Consider the following 16,681-nt stretch of genomic DNA (forward strand, 5'->3'; position numbering starts at 1 on the left):
AAACTGTTGTATTAAAGTGGGACTTAACTGTAACCGGGCACCATAAACTGAAAATGCCATTTAATATATAAAACATACAGATATAAGACATACTTTTTAGATGACAATATTACAAAAGAAATAATTGATTTTTTTAAAAAAAAAACAACATATATGTACAGTATCTCTTTTGTCCTAAGTAATTACACGGTTATTGCCAAAACTAGTGAAAATGGCTTTGAAGCTTTACTGTTTAATGCAATTGGCCTCTTCTTTAGCAATATGTATAAAGTAGAATTGTTACATGTAGACTGTGGACAGTTGTCTGATAGGTGTGTTAGATTTCTGATTGTTAACAAATCTGAATTTATTTTTGTAGGCTATTGGAGGCAGCAGTTGGATCATATTTGTGCTCATTTGCGCTGCTACACACAGAATGACTCTGAATTCAAGGCACTGATTGGTAAACCTCGGATGGGAAGAGTAAGTATGATGGGTAGCTGGAATGATGCCCCTGGTTAGAAAATTGCATACCATGGGACAAAAATGACAACAAAGGAAAATATTGTTTAAAATAATTACATTATATTACACCACTTCCAGGCCTTTTCTGGCACTTTTTGTTTACATATAACAATCATTATTTTCTGTTATAAAAGTACTTAGAGCCCCCAAACATTATATCATTTTTAAAGCAGAGGCCCTGGAGAATGAATTGGTGGGTGTTGCAAATTTTATATGTCACATGGTATTTGCGTAGAAATTTTTCACATACAATTTGTTTGAAAAAAAATAACTTTTTTAAAATTTTAATGCAAAAAAAAAAAACCTTAATCCATAACCCATTTTTTTGTAAAATATAAAAGATGTTACGCCAAGTAAATATATACCAAACGTGTTGTGCTTTAAAATTTCGCACGACAAGTGACGTAAATTTTACTATCCATAGGCAAATGCACCAGTTGGTCGCTCAGGTCTCCCGGAGGCACGGAGAACCCAGGAAAGCTGCGGAAGGGGGATGTTCCCTCCTGCTGCTAGTTAGCTGCTAGCATTGCTTTTAGAAGATAGCCAACCCCCGGCTCTAAAAATTGTTACCGTGATGATGCCTGTAGATCTCAGATCTGTGCTATGCATTAGGCGCTTACTCTAGTTTTATTTCCTGACTTGTTTCAACACTGTTACGCTTTCTGGTTTCCTTCACATAATATAGTTTAGTTCTTCTCTTTGACTATAATTTATTTATACTTTTTCATGATACAGTTGTTCCTTTTATGTACTTAGTAGGTGATGGTGTTTCTTTTAGCTTTTTGATATTTAGTGATGATTTTATAATTTTTGATTGTAGGAGGAGGTATTTGTTGTTTTATTTGATCTGAATAAAATTTATATTTTACCGCTTGGATTTTGAAATCCCATTAACACTTGTTTTCTTCACAAAAGGGGGTTATTTTTTCTGAAATTGTATTGGAGATATGTGGGTTGGCCAGTTTAGATGGAAAAGTATTTAGCAGGTTTCTTTAAAGTGAGGCTGGCCACAGTGGGCTAAACCCCAAAAAAAACAGATGCCCTCCAACCACACAATCAAGGTTTATAGAGGAATCTTCCTTGTTGAGACACAGGAGTTGATTTACTAAAACTAGAGAGTGGTATAAGTAGCGCTGGTAAAAAATGGGGGGGGGGGGGGAATTACATGAATCAAATCAAGAGTCAGGTCAAGCCTAAATCAAGTCCTTAAACGTCCATACATTAACATCTTGTAGAGACATCCATTCCAAGTATCAAGGGGTTAAAATTATCCAGCAATAGTCCAATACACCAAGTAGGGAATCACCACAAAGTGTCAGGGTCACCACAGCACTACACCTCCACCGTTGTGTTGTAAAGGGGGATGGCAACTCACCAAAAGCAATGGCCCACCTATTCTCATAGGACAGGCAAACAGGCTTATGTGTAATGGATCCCACTTAGAAGCGACGGCTGCTGCTGTTACTGGACATCAATCTCTGATGGTCTCGTATGTCCCCTTACCTCTCGATAATTTGCTCAAGTAGCACACATAAAGGGGAAAGAAGGAACCGCACTGGAGTTGTACGCTTTCTTCTGTCATCTCCTTATGTCTTGCACTGCTTGATGGTGTTTGCAACAAACCAGAGAGGAAGGAGAGGATGAGTGGCCAGCGGAGGTGAGAATTCTGTACTATGGAACGGCTGTGCATGGCGCTTTACGTTTACAAGAAAATCTGATTTGTTGCAAACACCATCAAGCAGTGCAAGACATAAGGAGATGACAGAAGAAAGCGTACAACTCCACTATATTCTGATAGTGGGGATCAGGAACATTTTTCTAGCCCTACTGACAAATTCGACCATGAGATTGACAGGAGGGAGCAGCCGCACATGGATCAAAGATCAGGTGGTCCCTGCTGCACTGGTCAAATTTTGATACATCTATGGCCAGCTTAAGCTTATACTTTTCCCATGCCGGGGAAAGCCACAGGATTGTTTTGTTGTCATTCTCCCCAGCAGCCTATTTCTACCTTTCCTTTGTTTCCCACCAATTCTGTTCAGCCAGCAGGAGCCAAAAATGGAACCCCTGCTTAAATCTCACCACTCAGAGCTTAAACAGAGCTGACAGTCCCTCTGCTTACACATGGAAGCACAAGGCCAATCACCAAGTGCCACCCTTGTTACATATATTCTGCCTTATTTTCTGTTTCAGATTATATCAGCCACAATGCATGAAGATGGATATGAAGTCAGTCTGAGGTTAAACTATGTCCTAGTGACAGATAAGGTCAGTATCATTTATATAGTACTGCCTTTATTAAATGGCGGACTGCAGCCTGGATCTGGACCAATTGACAGCCCAGCCCGAACCATCAGCCTGTCAGTCTGATGTCACATGTGTGTCCCGCCCCCTAGAGCACACTTCTCCTCCCTGCTCCCGTCCCTTCCTGCCTGGCGCCAGGGATATATCGGCCAAGTGCACTGGGCTCTACTGATATATAGGTGGACTCTGACGGGGCAGCTGATCTATGTGAGTCCCCTGATGGGGCAGCTGACCTATGTGAATATTCTGATGGGGACTACTGATATATGAGGGTATATCAGTAAGGATGACTTAAAAAATAGTTTATAGACAAGGTTAATTATGGTAAAAATGAATTCCTCACCCCCCTCATTAAATTTATACTGTGTAGCAGAGTAAAAACTCAGCTTTGTAGTTTTCAGAAAAGAATAAACAAAAAGGTAAGCAGCTATTTTAAATATTTTGTATGGAACCCTATGTGAATGTGAACATGTATGAAGTAAAATATACAGTATCTCACAAAAGTGAGTACACCCCTTACATTTTTGGAAATATTTTACTATATATTTTTATGTGACAACACTGAAGAAATGACACTTTGCTACAATGTAAAGTAGTGAGTGTACAGCTTGTATAACAGTGTATATTTGCTGTCCCCTCAAAATAACTCAACACACAGCCATTAATGTCTAAACCGCTGGCAACAAGTACACCCCTAAGTGCAAATGTCCAAATTGGGCCCATTTAGCCATTTTCCCACCCATGTCATGTGACTCATTAGTGTTACAAGATCTCAGGTGGTTAGCAGGTGTGGTAAATTTGGTGTTATCCCTCTCTCTCATACTGGTCACTGGAAGTTCAACATGGCACCTCATGGCAAAAAACTCTCTGAGAATCTGAAAATAGGAATTGTTGCTCTACATAAAGATGGTCTAGGCTATAAGAAGATTACCAAGACCCTGAAACTGAGCTCCAGCATGGTGGCCAAGACCATACAGCGGTTTACCGGGACAGCTTCCGCTCAGAACAGGCCTCGCCATGGTCGACCAAAGAAGTTGAGTGCACATGCTCAGCGTCATATCCAGAGGTTGTCTTTGGGAAATAGACATATGAGTGCTGCCAGCATTGCTGCAGAGGTTGAATGGGTGGGGGGTCAGCCTGTCAGTGCTCAAACCATACGCCACACACTGCATCAAATTGGTCTGCATGACTGTCATCCCAGAAGGAAGCCCCTTCTACAGATGATGCACAAGAAAGCCCCCAAACAGTTTGCTGAAGACAAGCAGACTAAGAACATGGATTACTGGAACCATGTCCTGTGGTCTGATGAGACCAAGATAAACTTATTTGGTTCAGATATGTCAAACGTGTGTGGCGGCAACCAGGTGAGGAGTACAAAGCAAGTGTGTCTTGCCTACAGTCAAGCATGGTGGTTGGAGTGTCATGGTCTGGGGCTGCATGAGTGCTGCCAGCACTGGGGAGCTACAGTTCATTGAGGGAACAATGAATGCCAACATGTACTGTGAAGCAAAGCATGATCCCCTCCCTTCAGAGACTAAGCTGCAGGGCAGTATTCCAACATGATAACGACCCCAAACACACCTCCAAGATGACCACTGCCTTAATAAAAATAAGCTGAGGGTAAAGGTGATGGACTGGCCAAGCATGTCTCCAGACCTAAACCCTATTGAGCATTTGTGGGGCATCCTCAAACGGAAGGTGGAGGAACACAAGGTCTCTAACATTCACCAGCTCCGTGATGTTGTCATGGCGTAGTGGAAGAGGACTCCAGTGAAGGAGTGAAGCTCTGGTGAACTCCATAACCCAAGAGGGTTAAGGCAGTGCTGGAAAATAATGGTGGCCACACAAAATATTGACACTTTTGGCCCAATTTGGACATTTTGACTTAGGGGTGTACTAATTTTTGTTGCCAGCAGCTGAGACATTAATGGCTGTGTTGAAATATTTTGAGGGGACAGCAAATTTACAGTTATTCAAGCTGTACACTCACTACTTTACATTGTAGCAAAGTGTCATTTCTTCAGTGTTGTCACATTAAAATATATAATAAAATATTTACATAAATGCGAGGGGTGTACTCACTTTTGTGAGATACCGTATATTCTTTTATCCCAATTGGGCTGCAAAAGTGGAATTACACATTAAGCCTTGCCTTTTTTGTCAATTCATTTTTTAATGCCAGGACTTCAGTGATCAGCAGAGGCTATAATATTTTACCCAAAAAGTAGTGGGCGAGGCTTAGTGATAGAAGGGGTGGAGTTTAAACTCTGCTCGAGCAGAACTTGAATTTTGTCAGTGGATCAACTGAGCAGTGTCAAAGGTAGCTTTAGGGTGCAAAACACAGCAACCCACATCATTCAGCCAGATTTCAGGTAATTTGAGTCATAGCAAGGGATGATTTCTGATTATGTTAGAGATTACTACACTTTGCTTATTAACGGTGAACTTGGTGCTGTCTTATACAATAAACGCTCATGTACACTCTTTACATATGAAGAATCCCACTACATGCATGTGGCTGTTTTCTTTTGTAAGGAAACAAAAAATAAATAGGATCACATATAAAAACATGCAATATTGAAGCAGAGCTCCAGTCCCCCCACTAAAAAATGAAAAGACAGCAGCTACAAATACTGTAGCTGCTGACTTTTACTATTAGTACACTTACCTGTCTAGGGATCCCACGGTGTTTCACCCAAGCCGATTCTTGAATCGGCTCTCGGGTGCCATCTTGGGTAGGGGAAACCGGCAGGAAAGCCTTGAAGCTTCACAGCCAGATTCCTATCGCTCATGCGCGAATCACGCTGCGTTTTCTCAATGGGCTGGCTGTGGCGAGGGCCGAAATTCCGGCTGAGTTTGCCGCGGTGAACTTAGCAGAAAGTGGGAGCAGGTACCTGTCTAGGGATCCCACGGTCTTCTTACCCAAGCCAATTCTTGAATCGGCTCTCGGGTGCCATCTTGGGTAGGGGAATCCAGCAGAAAAGCGAATCACGCTGCGCTTTCTCAATGGGCCAGCTGTGGCAAGGGCCAAAATTCCGGCTGAGTTTGCCGCGGTGAACTCAGCAGAAAGTGGAAGCAGGTACCTGTCAAAACCAGGTACCCACTCCCCACTCCCCCCCAGAAGGTGCAAGATGTGGCATCAAAGGGGGAAGGGGGGGGGGCAGACAAGTGGAGCTTCCCCTTTTGGGTGGAGCTCCACTTTAAATAAAATGGAGTATAAATATAAGCATGATATTATTATACACTTTTTGTATGGATTATGCAGTGTTGCCAATACTAATGATAAGAAATATACCTATGTAATTATTTTTACTGTATTGGTTTGTATTGGTTTATCTTTACTGTATTGGTATACATTATGTAAGCCTTAAACATTAGCTACATTCATTTTCTAGAATGCTGTAACTGGAAAGCCAATAAATCTGTCCAGCAATCACTTCCTGAGCAATGTGACAGAAGGCAGAGATGATATGGATGAGACACAGTCCAGTGTGGGTAAGTTTCACATCTGTACATATATTCAAGCTTGTATGTCTATGCATTGAAAGCATAAGGCCTTGTTCATCTTCCCTCCATATTAACGGATCCATGTAAATGAATGGGTTGTGTTCATAGGAACGGAGGATCAATATATGACTAGGAGTGATGGTAAAGTGAAATCAGAACACCTGGTCTGCATTATTTGTTTTGGATCAATGACTTAAAATTATTAAAATAATATTTTCAGCTTTAAAGTAGAATGAGGCCGAAACCAATTTTTATATTTTGGATACAGTAAAGGGAGGGTTTTAACCCCTGTTATCTTTATTTTTTTTGCCATCTGTGTCGCCATAGGAAAGATTTTCCTTCATTTTCTGTCCCTTACCTACATCAGGAAGTTAGAGGGAATCTCTCCCATGTGAAAGAAATCCCTAGTTTTCACCAGGGTTGCCAGATCTAGTGTCCCAGTTGGAAGATTGTTCCTATTCTGATAACAACTCAAAATTCAGGATTTTTTTCACTTTCACTCTTAATGATATTGGTCACCAAGACAAATAGAGTGCAAAAATGTCCCTAATGGGAACACAACCCCCCCCCCCCCCCCCCAAAAAAAAAAAATGTGCTAATTCCTTTCTAAAACTAAAGATGCCATGTACTTGAATTTTGTATAATCATTCTTTCTTGCTATCATTCAGTCAACTAATTTAGTTTGAAAGCCCCTAAAATGTCATTCCTGTCTGCTATTTTAATGTAATCCCAGACATATTTAACAGGTTTCGTGACAATATTTATGATTTTTCCTGAACAAAAGCCACATACAAAGTTTTTTTCATTGGAGAAAAATTTACTATCCTGCTACTTCCAATTTTCTCATCACTATGGTAAAAAAATAACTGTCAATTTGACTCCACTAACCATTAGAAGATCGAAAACATTTGTACTAAATTATAATAGTGTATGGCCAGTTTAAGAAAAATGTTTTGGTTTGGTTCTATTAGATGGCTTAGCTTTTCAGCATCTACCATCAACTAAACGATTTGAGTTGGCTGACTTGTAAACTGAGCACGCATTATACATTAGCACCCAATATTGCAGATTGGATTTTTATCCAATGTATAAAAAGTGATCAGATACGTCATTTTAAATATTAAAAGGTCGATGAGGTATAACAACCAAAAAATGGTAGTCAGTGGTAGTGTTGCCATCCTACCAGAATGTAATTTACTGACACAACACCCAAAATTTACTGGCACAGCCAAGTTTTTACTGGCGTTTCAAAAAGTTACAAAATTACAGTTTCAAGTACAAATTTCAGTATTTAGGCTACAAACAAGTACAATATGCGATTGGCAATGTGATTTAGCCCTCGTTCACACTGGTACGATTTGACAGATCAAAATCGCATGACACGTTGCACCCCCATTGTCAGCAAATGGAACCATGCAAATTGCCGCGGCTCATGTTGCAGTGACTTTGAAAATGGTTCCTGCACTACTTTTTGCCGATTTTATTGCGACTTGCATAGACTTCTGTTGCATGAAGTTGCAAGCCAAAGTGAAATCAGCAGTGCAAATCGCACTAATGTGTGGCTTTGAGATCGCGCTGAAGTAGCGAAGGGCTTAAGGTAGGTTTAAGACAAAAAATATATTTTATTTTCGATATAGTAAGTAGCTCAGGGACAGGACTTGAGAGAGCAAGAAATTAGAATGGGCGGCACACCCATATAAAAATGACTCACAGTGGCACTAACAGCAGTATGCAGCAGCACAGATGATGATGACACCTTACCGGCATGACACATCACTTCCTGAGTCCCAATGACAGTCTCTCTCCATGCCCTGTGGTCCCTTCAGTCCACACTGCACTGATAGTCCCGCTCCCGTCCCGCAAACAGGCACAGGAGGCTCCGGCTGCTCCGCTCAGCTCCCTTGCACCGTGACATCACACAACACACTGAAGCACCGCCTCTGCCAGTCCCACCCCCGCAAACACAGACCGAACACACTGTAGCAGGCACTCAGATGGTCTCGGCTCGCTCCAGACTGGAACTGCACATGCACAGTTCAAAGCCAAGCATCACAGCCATCTTTTTTACTGGCAACCTTTTCCTGTCACTGGCATTTGCTGGCAGAAGAAAAGTGTTATTTTTTACTGGCTGCCAGTACAAATACTGATGGTTGGCAACACTGGTCAGCGGTACAATCTGATTTCATCTACTGCGATCAGTCAAAGTAGGAATTCAGTTCAAACTAAAATCAAAGCATCCTTGTGTGATGCTTCTTGTATTGAATTGCATTTTAACTTTGCTGCCTCCCTCCATTTCGGAAAGCACTGTACAAACTGTTGGCGCTGTATAAATCCTGAATAATTATAATGTAGTCATTAGGGTTAAAGGATGGGCTTATGAAAAAATAAATCAGCATACTCACCTCCATGCTGCAGCAACTGTGTGATGCTGCAGCTGTCCCACATAGGATCTAATACCGAGGACTAAGCGATCACATGACCTCAGATCGCTCAGCTCTTGGTCTGTTCGGAGCGGGGAGCAGTGAAGGTCAGTCATCACTCTCCACTCTGATCCTTTAGCACTCACTGAAGCGCCCTGCTCAGGAGGGGGTGGATACAGCCAGGTGGATCGCAACAATATTGTTTATGATCCTTCCAGAGCCCAGACCAGCTCTGCCCTGTCACTCTGGGTCACAGGAGGACAAACGTAAATGTACTTTTGTGACCCACAAGAGAACTATGGCCAGAAAAGCTCAAGCCATACGTCTCTTTTAACCTGTTAGACTTTAAATCTTACAAAACGAACCTGATGTGCTAATAGAAGCAACCACATGGTGCCTTTACCCACTTAAGCCCTGGAGGATTTTCCTGCTCAAAGACCAGGGCCTATTTTGCGATTCGGCACTGCATAAATTTAACGGACAATTGCGCGGTCGTGCGACGCTGTACCCAAATGAAATTGATGTCCTTTTTTTCCCCACAAACAGAGCTTTCTTTTGGTGGCATTTGATCACCTGTGTGATTTTTACTTTTTGCACTATAAACAAAAAAAGAGCGACAATTTTGAAAAAATAACAATATTTTTCACATTTTTTATATGAAATTCCCCCAAAAAAATGTAAAAATCTAAATTTTTTAACATTTTAGGCCAATTTGTTTTCTGCTATATATGTTTGGTAGAAAAAAATTGCAATAAGCGTATTTTGATTGGTTTGCGCAAAAATTAATTATTGCGTTTACTAACTACGGGAAAGATTTATGTCATTTTTTTTTTACTAGTAATGGCAGTGATCTGTGATTTTTTTTTTTTTTTTGCGGGACTGCGACATTGCGGCGGACAGATCGGACCCTTGACTGACATTTTTGACACTTTTGGGAGTACCAGTGACATTACTACAGTAATCAGTGCTATACATATGCACTGTTACTGTAAAAATTACACTGGCAGGGAAGGGGTTAACTTTATTGGTGATCAAGGGGTTAAATGTATCCCTAGGGGCGTGATTCTAACTGTGGGGGGGCGTAGCTTGTGATGTAACCGCAGAGACATACGATCCTACATAGCAGGATCGTACAGTCTCTGCAGTTACACCAGGGAGAATGACAGACAGCTTTGTTTACATCAGCCGCCTGCCTTTCTCCCTCTCCAGCGGGAGATCGCGAGTGACTGGCAGACATCGGAGCCGCCGGTCACTCGCGCGGGGATGTTAGTGAAGGAGTGGGGGCGGGAGCGCGCCTCCGGCGGCACACGCTCGCCCCCTAGAGGCTCGGGGGCGAGCGACGTAGCCCTACGTCGTTTTGCCCAGTAGGGGCTGACTGCCGCAGTAAATAGTCATGCGGCGGTCGGCAAGTGGTTAAAGGTACACACCAGTCAAAATCGAAAATAAATTGAGATTGAGATGCATGCAAGCTCAGTAGTTTAGTGTTTCATTGAGACATTGCTGTTCTGTATCTGTTTACCTCACTCCCCTTTATCTGTAATCTGGTAATCCTGGAACGCATCTGCTTGTAATGGTGGAATTTACTCTCATATACAGAATGTCCAAGATAAAAAAAATGTCTAAAATACCTCTCTCACAGTATGATTTAGACACTTTCATGCAGTTTGTTAATTTTCAACAAAGTGGTCCCTTAATCCCATAATGTAATGCCGACTAGATATTAGAGGTGGCGCATTAAATTGCAGGATGTGGTATGGGCATGCTGGTGCTCAGAATTCTGAAAGGTAACAATTTATATACTGTACAAGTTCAGGGGACTTCTGAACTTGTTGGAAGCCAGAAGTTGTTAGAAATGATACAGAAAGGACAATCCTGTCTTTTAGTGAAGTGCAGGAGATGCACATAGCCAACCTAAAAGTAGAAACATAGGCAAAACTTTTTTTTTTTTTTATTTGGATAGAGCAAGGGAGGGTTATAACCCCTGTCAGATTCTTGTTCGCCTTCTGTGTCACATTGTGTATATTTGCTTTTACTTCCTGTGCCAAAAGCCAAACAGGAAGTGAGAGGAAATCCTTGGGGACCCCTAGGTCACCAGAACTAGTGTCCCCATCGGAAGATTTCCCCTTTATTACTTTTCTGGAGACAACCCAAAATTTGGGATTTTCTGTAATTTCACTTTCAATGGTAATGGTAAACAGGACAAATAGAGAGGGTTAATCTCCTTAACCACTTAACGTCTAGCCACGTAGACCTACGTCGGCTGACTTTAAGGGGTTATACCGGGATGATGCCTCTAGCTAGAGGCATCATCCCGGTACCGTTGTTTGAAGCCGATGGTCGGCTTTCCGTCGGTAACGACCGATGCGGGTCCCCCCCCCCCTCCCGCTTCCTTCCGTGGCTTCGCTCGGGGCTCCCGTCCCACCGGGAGCCCCGAGCACCCAGCCGGCACGTCCGCCGACTGGATGGAGTCCCGATGAATGCCGGAAATGGCATAGATCGGGTCTCCGATGACGTAACCCGGAGGCGGCGTCCATGACGTCACTTCCGGGTTACTGTGCTGCAAAAGGCGGCATATTTGAAAAACGGCTGTATGCAAAAATGCCGTTTTCGGCGTTTTGCATACAGGGAAGTGTAGTGGAGGGGTCTAGGGTCTTTTAGACCCTCAATCCCTCCATAAAGTGTACCTGTCACTACATATTGGTGTCACAAGGGATGTTTACATTGCTTGTGACAGCAATAAAAGTGATCAGATTTTTTATTTTTTTTTAAAAACCTGTAATAAAGTTAAAAAAAAAAGAAAAAATAAATAGGAAAAAAAAAAATTTAGCCGCCCCCGTCACCGTTAGCTCGCGCACAAAAAAAACGTATACGCAAGTCGAGCCGCGAATGAAATCGCTGTTCAAACCACACATGTGAGGTATCGCCGCGATCGCCAGAGCGTGGGCAATAATTAAAAAAAAGAGCTACACTCTAACTCTAAACTGGTAACCGTTAAATAAATTTTAAGCGTCGCAAATTGAGATCTCTATTGACCGTAGTTTGTCGCCATCCCACGGGGGGGCGCAATTTTAAACCGTAACATGTTGGGTATCTATTTACTCGGCGTGACATCATCATTCACAATATACAAAAAAAATGGGCTAACTTTACTGTTTAGTATTTTTTAAATGCAGTGAAATGTGATTTTTCAAATTTTTTCCAAAAAAATGGCGTTTTAAAGACCGCTGCGCAAATACCGCGTGACAAAAAATTTTGCAATGACCGACATTTTATTCTCCAGAGTCTTTGCTAAAAAAATATATATAATGTTTGGGGGTTTTAAGTAGTTTTCTAGCAAAAAATACTGGTTTTAACTTGTGAACAAAAAGTGTCAAAAATAGGCTTAGTGCTAAAGTGGTTAACAGTTGCACAGACAGCAATAAAAACTGAAACGTGTTCTAATCCTTCCCCACTCTATCCAAAACTAAAAAAAAAGTTTTGCCTTTAGGTACACTGTAAAGTACATCTATACCATGACTATGGACATGAAACATTTTGCATATTTTTAACAAGTAGTAAAAAGCTTTGAAACAAGCCCTCACTCACCTTTCAAACTGCTGGTACTGTGAAATATTTAGTTCTTAACGATCCCAAAGGTCACAACAAAGATTCTAAAGTCTTGTTTCAATCAGTTTCTAACAGTTTAGAAACATTCTAACAGTTTAGAAACACCTACTGTGTGTTTACTTTTGAGGGCTGGCAGGCTGTCTAGTTTCTGCTTTCCCTAGAAAAAAACTGAGATTTCTACATGCCTGTGAATTTTGAAAATGAATTTCCCTACAATGCATATAGCTACAGAGGTGAACAAGAGTTTTAAAAGATAAGTGCACTCTAGGACAATGTGCACTTATGACTTATGCTTTTTGTTTTGATGTAACCTAACCCACCCTCCCCATCTACTAACCTCAATCAGACTGTCTTGACCTCCAGTGTTTTACATCCAGTACCGCAATTCTCACTGTGCTACCTAGCTACACCTGTGCATTAAAGTTCCATAGATTTCTATGGGACTATTTCCCAATGCCAGAGATTAAAGTGTTACTAAACCCACAACAGTAAAATCAGCCTGTATATGCAGAAAACCATGCTTGTTATACTCACTGTGGAACCTAAGGGGTTAATCCTGTGCATTGTGTAAAAAGGCTGTTTGATTCTAGCTTCTCTGACCCTCTCCTTCTTCCACTGACTCCTAATAATTTCCTGATAACACAGAGTATATAGAGTTAGGCTGCACATGCTCAATTTGGTGTGTTTTGCTAGAGAGGTTTTTTTCATTTTTGGGAGGATGCATGTGATCAGCCTAGTTCCAATCAGCACTGTCCAGACAGAGGGTCAGGGGTCCTGGATCCTGATAGGATGGCCAATGCAATGTGAAAACTCGTCTTACAAGCTTTCACCAGTGCTTCGCTGAACACTAATAGAAGTCACAAGACTGCTATATCCTGCTAATGAGAAAAGGTATTTAGCAGTTTATATTTACTAAAAAAATTGCATTTCTATGTTCTATGTACTGTTGGAGACCAGATATAGTGAATGCAGGGTCCTAGATTTAGTAACACTTCAAGGAGACCAGATATAGTGAATGCAGGTTCCTGGATTTAGTAACACTTTAAGGTAAACAGCCCTAGAAAATTGTACAGGGCTGTGATGTGCAGACTCGGCCAAGAGAATTAACCTTGCTATACATGGGTCATATTTTTTTTTTCAGTTTGGCCAGGGTGTTAAATGAAAAAGAACTGAACTGATTCCCCCAGCCACACATTCGAGGCGGATGGGGAAATCACACTATTTTATTCGGACAGCAGATAGACTCCCCTGCTTCCAGATTACACAATTCAGCACTGTAGCCATCGACTGCAGGCGCTAACTGAGTAGCTTTTATCTGACAGGCCAGTTGCACAGAAGTCATCGGTAGATCAGCTTCTGTTCAACTGCAGTGGCCACACATTGATCAAAATTCAGCTGCTCCTTGCTGAACCGGCCAAATTTCGATAAATCTATGGTCTTCTTGAGAGTTGTGGCGCTGGATGTAAATAGACACTATAAGATGGGATGGGTTAGATTATGGCAAAGGGAAAAAAAGGATAAGTACACATTGTCCGAAAGTGCACTAATTCTTTAAAAGAAGTTAAAACAAACTCTTGTTCACCTCTGTAGCCAAGAGCATTGTGGAGAAAATGATTCTCAAAGTTCACAAGAGGCACAGAAATAGCAGTATTTCTCTAAAGCCTTTAATAATAGGTTTTGTGCATGAGCATGATATATTTTTTAATGCAAGAAACTGAGTTGGATATGAATCCATCAATTAAAATCAAGCATCCTTAGGTAACCCAGAAGAATGGAAAGATTCACTTCTGTACTAGTTTATTATTTGAATACTATAGAGTACAGAGAACAGATGTATGGAGTTCCGTGTTTTTTGATGTAGAGCAGTCATTTCAATGGAAAAATACAGCACATTAGACAACACCATGCATGTAGAATCCAGAGCATTCCCATTAACAAATAGTATTTTGTTGACCTTTTTAAACTTACTCCACCGTTTTGGCATTCCTCTTATTTACCCCTGCAGCAAGCGAGGATGGGCTGAGCGCCAGAAGCAACAACTCAAAGAACAAACGGTCCAAGAGGAAAAATAGGAAGCCGCTACAGAAAGAAGACCGACTTCCTGTATGTATTTACTATCACAGCTAACCTGCAGTGCATTACACATTATGTATGGTGTGGTAGTATCATTTGTTTTTTGCCCTGATAAGTATTGGATGAAAAAGAACATATCGGATATTTTTTTTTCATGTTACATGCAGGTATGTTGTGTACCTTTTTTTAAAACTACTGATCACATCCTCCCTTGAAAATGCTTTCTCCAGAGGGATAGAACCTTCATTGTTCAGGCATTGTGCAGAGACAGCATCTATCTTGGACTGAGATACTAGGCCTAGAGATGGTATATTAGTGTAAATGTATGTCCTTACCAGTGTCCCCTGCAGCGTTCACAAATGTCTGACACAGATTAGCCCCCCAGCTTTTCACCTTGTGACTTGCTTACAGAGTTACATTGTTGTTTAGAGGAATAGGAAAATTGATTTAATACTTTCTCCTCTCTGCAACTGACTGATATCATGATCTCAGCCCAGGAAAAGTCCTAAGTGTAATGTTCCGGTACCTTTGGTACCCTAAATTACACTTTCCACAAGTGTATGCGCCCTACCATTTACTTTTGGAAAGGTGCGCATACACCTTTAAGACTGGAGCTGTCATCACTCAGCGCCGGACTAGATGGCTATTTAAGGCGTCGGCTCTCACTCACATGTGTTCGTTCAAACACCCTTATCTGGATGCTAACCTTGCTTGAAGTTTCCATGCTTGCAAGCTTACTTCGCTGACGGAACCTCGCTGCGCTGATCCCTGTATCCCGCTACTGGATCATCCGCCTCTCCTGAACCACCCTTCGGCTGTATCGCTAATAGTGCTAAGTACCCCGCAGTGGAATTCTCTATAAACTTATACTAAGCTTACACTATCTAGCTCTGCATAGTAGAGACTGTTTATCACATCTGCATAAACTAGATTGCTAGCTCTTGAGACTACTGCTACTTTTCTGCACTGGGTTGATCTCTTTTGTATGTCCACCTGCTATTCTATCATCTGCTATCATACAACATTGCTAAACCTTCCTGCATCCATCTGCTACTGTCTCACCTTCAAGTGTCTATCACCTACCACCTCCACTCAACCTATCCCTCAAACCTTCATCATTGTGTTACCACATATATAAAGTCACTCTAGGAACCAGCTTGCTAATTGTGTGTATTTACTGGCTGAAATAAGACCTTCCACACATGAGTCATTGAGGTTGGGAATGGTATCTCAGCATATCTCTTACATGACAACTGACGTGGAACTATTTCTGCAGCTGAAAATCCACACCATATAAGAAACGCAGGAGCGTTACACTAAGGTCCTCTCCTTCTGAACCCATGCCCAAGTGTTAGTGCCAGTTCACACCACATAAGAAACGCAGGAGCGTTACAGATTGAACGAACCTAAAAAATGGATTCAGCAGAAATAACCACTCAGGTGACACAATTAAAACAGCAAGTATCTGCGTTAATACACGCACTTGCTGAATTAAAAGAAGACAATCAGGCTCTGTCGCAGCAGGTAATTAGACTGACACAACTTACCTCTGCTCAGTCCCCTGAACCCAAGATAAATCCCCCTTTGGTATTTACAGGCGATCGCAAAAAATTTCGCGAATTTAAAAACGCATGTGAGTTACTTTTTTTGCTAAAACCTCGTACCTACCTTACTGATCACATTAAGATTTGTACTATTATTTCTTACCTATCAAGCGATCCTCGAGCCTGGGCAGATTCTCTTTTTGAGAAAAACGACCAGCTTCTCAACTCCTATGCCTTGTTCCTGGCAGAGCTCACTAGCCTATATGATGACCCCAATAGGCAGAGTACTGCTGATCTTCAATTAAGATCCTTGAAACAAGGAAGGAGGCCTGTGGAAGACTTTGTCGCAGAGTTCAAGAGATGGACCCTTGATTCAGAATGGAATGATGCATCTCTGAAAACCCAATTTAGGCTTGGCCTATCAGAAGCCATTAAGGACGAGCTCGCCCGAGCGGATCTGCCAAAAACCCTGGATGCATTAATACAACTCAGTATTACCATAGATAGAAGACTACGAGAAAGAAAGGCTGAAAAGATGGGAATGCCATTATCCGTTTCCTCTCGGAGTCTGGCCGTTGACCCCGTTCCTATGGAGATAGGAACCATACGCCCACCGCTATCAACTATGGAAAAAGCCAAAAGACGTAATGAAAATCTCTGCTTGTACTGTGCATCCCCGGATCACAAGATAAACGTCTGTCCCCTAGTCAACAAAAAGAAGGG

The 16,681-nt window shown here is 41.7% G+C and overlaps 1 protein-coding gene across 2 annotated transcripts in view; it reads left to right on the forward strand.

The window, feature by feature from the left end:
• DZANK1 (double zinc ribbon and ankyrin repeat domains 1) overlaps positions 1-16,681 on the forward strand; it is a 107,417-nt gene that overhangs the window by 76,867 nt on the left and 13,869 nt on the right. For both annotated transcript variants that reach the window (XM_082252297.1, XM_082252298.1), the window contains exons 14-17: positions 359-462; positions 2,698-2,772; positions 6,204-6,303; positions 14,347-14,444. In XM_082252297.1, coding sequence (XP_082108423.1) covers positions 359-462; positions 2,698-2,772; positions 6,204-6,303; positions 14,347-14,444 — 377 coding nt within the window. The remainder of the gene's footprint in view (positions 1-358; positions 463-2,697; positions 2,773-6,203; positions 6,304-14,346; positions 14,445-16,681) is intronic.

Source organism: Pelophylax lessonae, assembly GCF_965119305.1.
Source record: "Pelophylax lessonae genome assembly, chromosome: 3".
In the NCBI taxonomy this organism is placed as follows: Eukaryota; Metazoa; Chordata; class Amphibia; order Anura; family Ranidae; genus Pelophylax; species Pelophylax lessonae.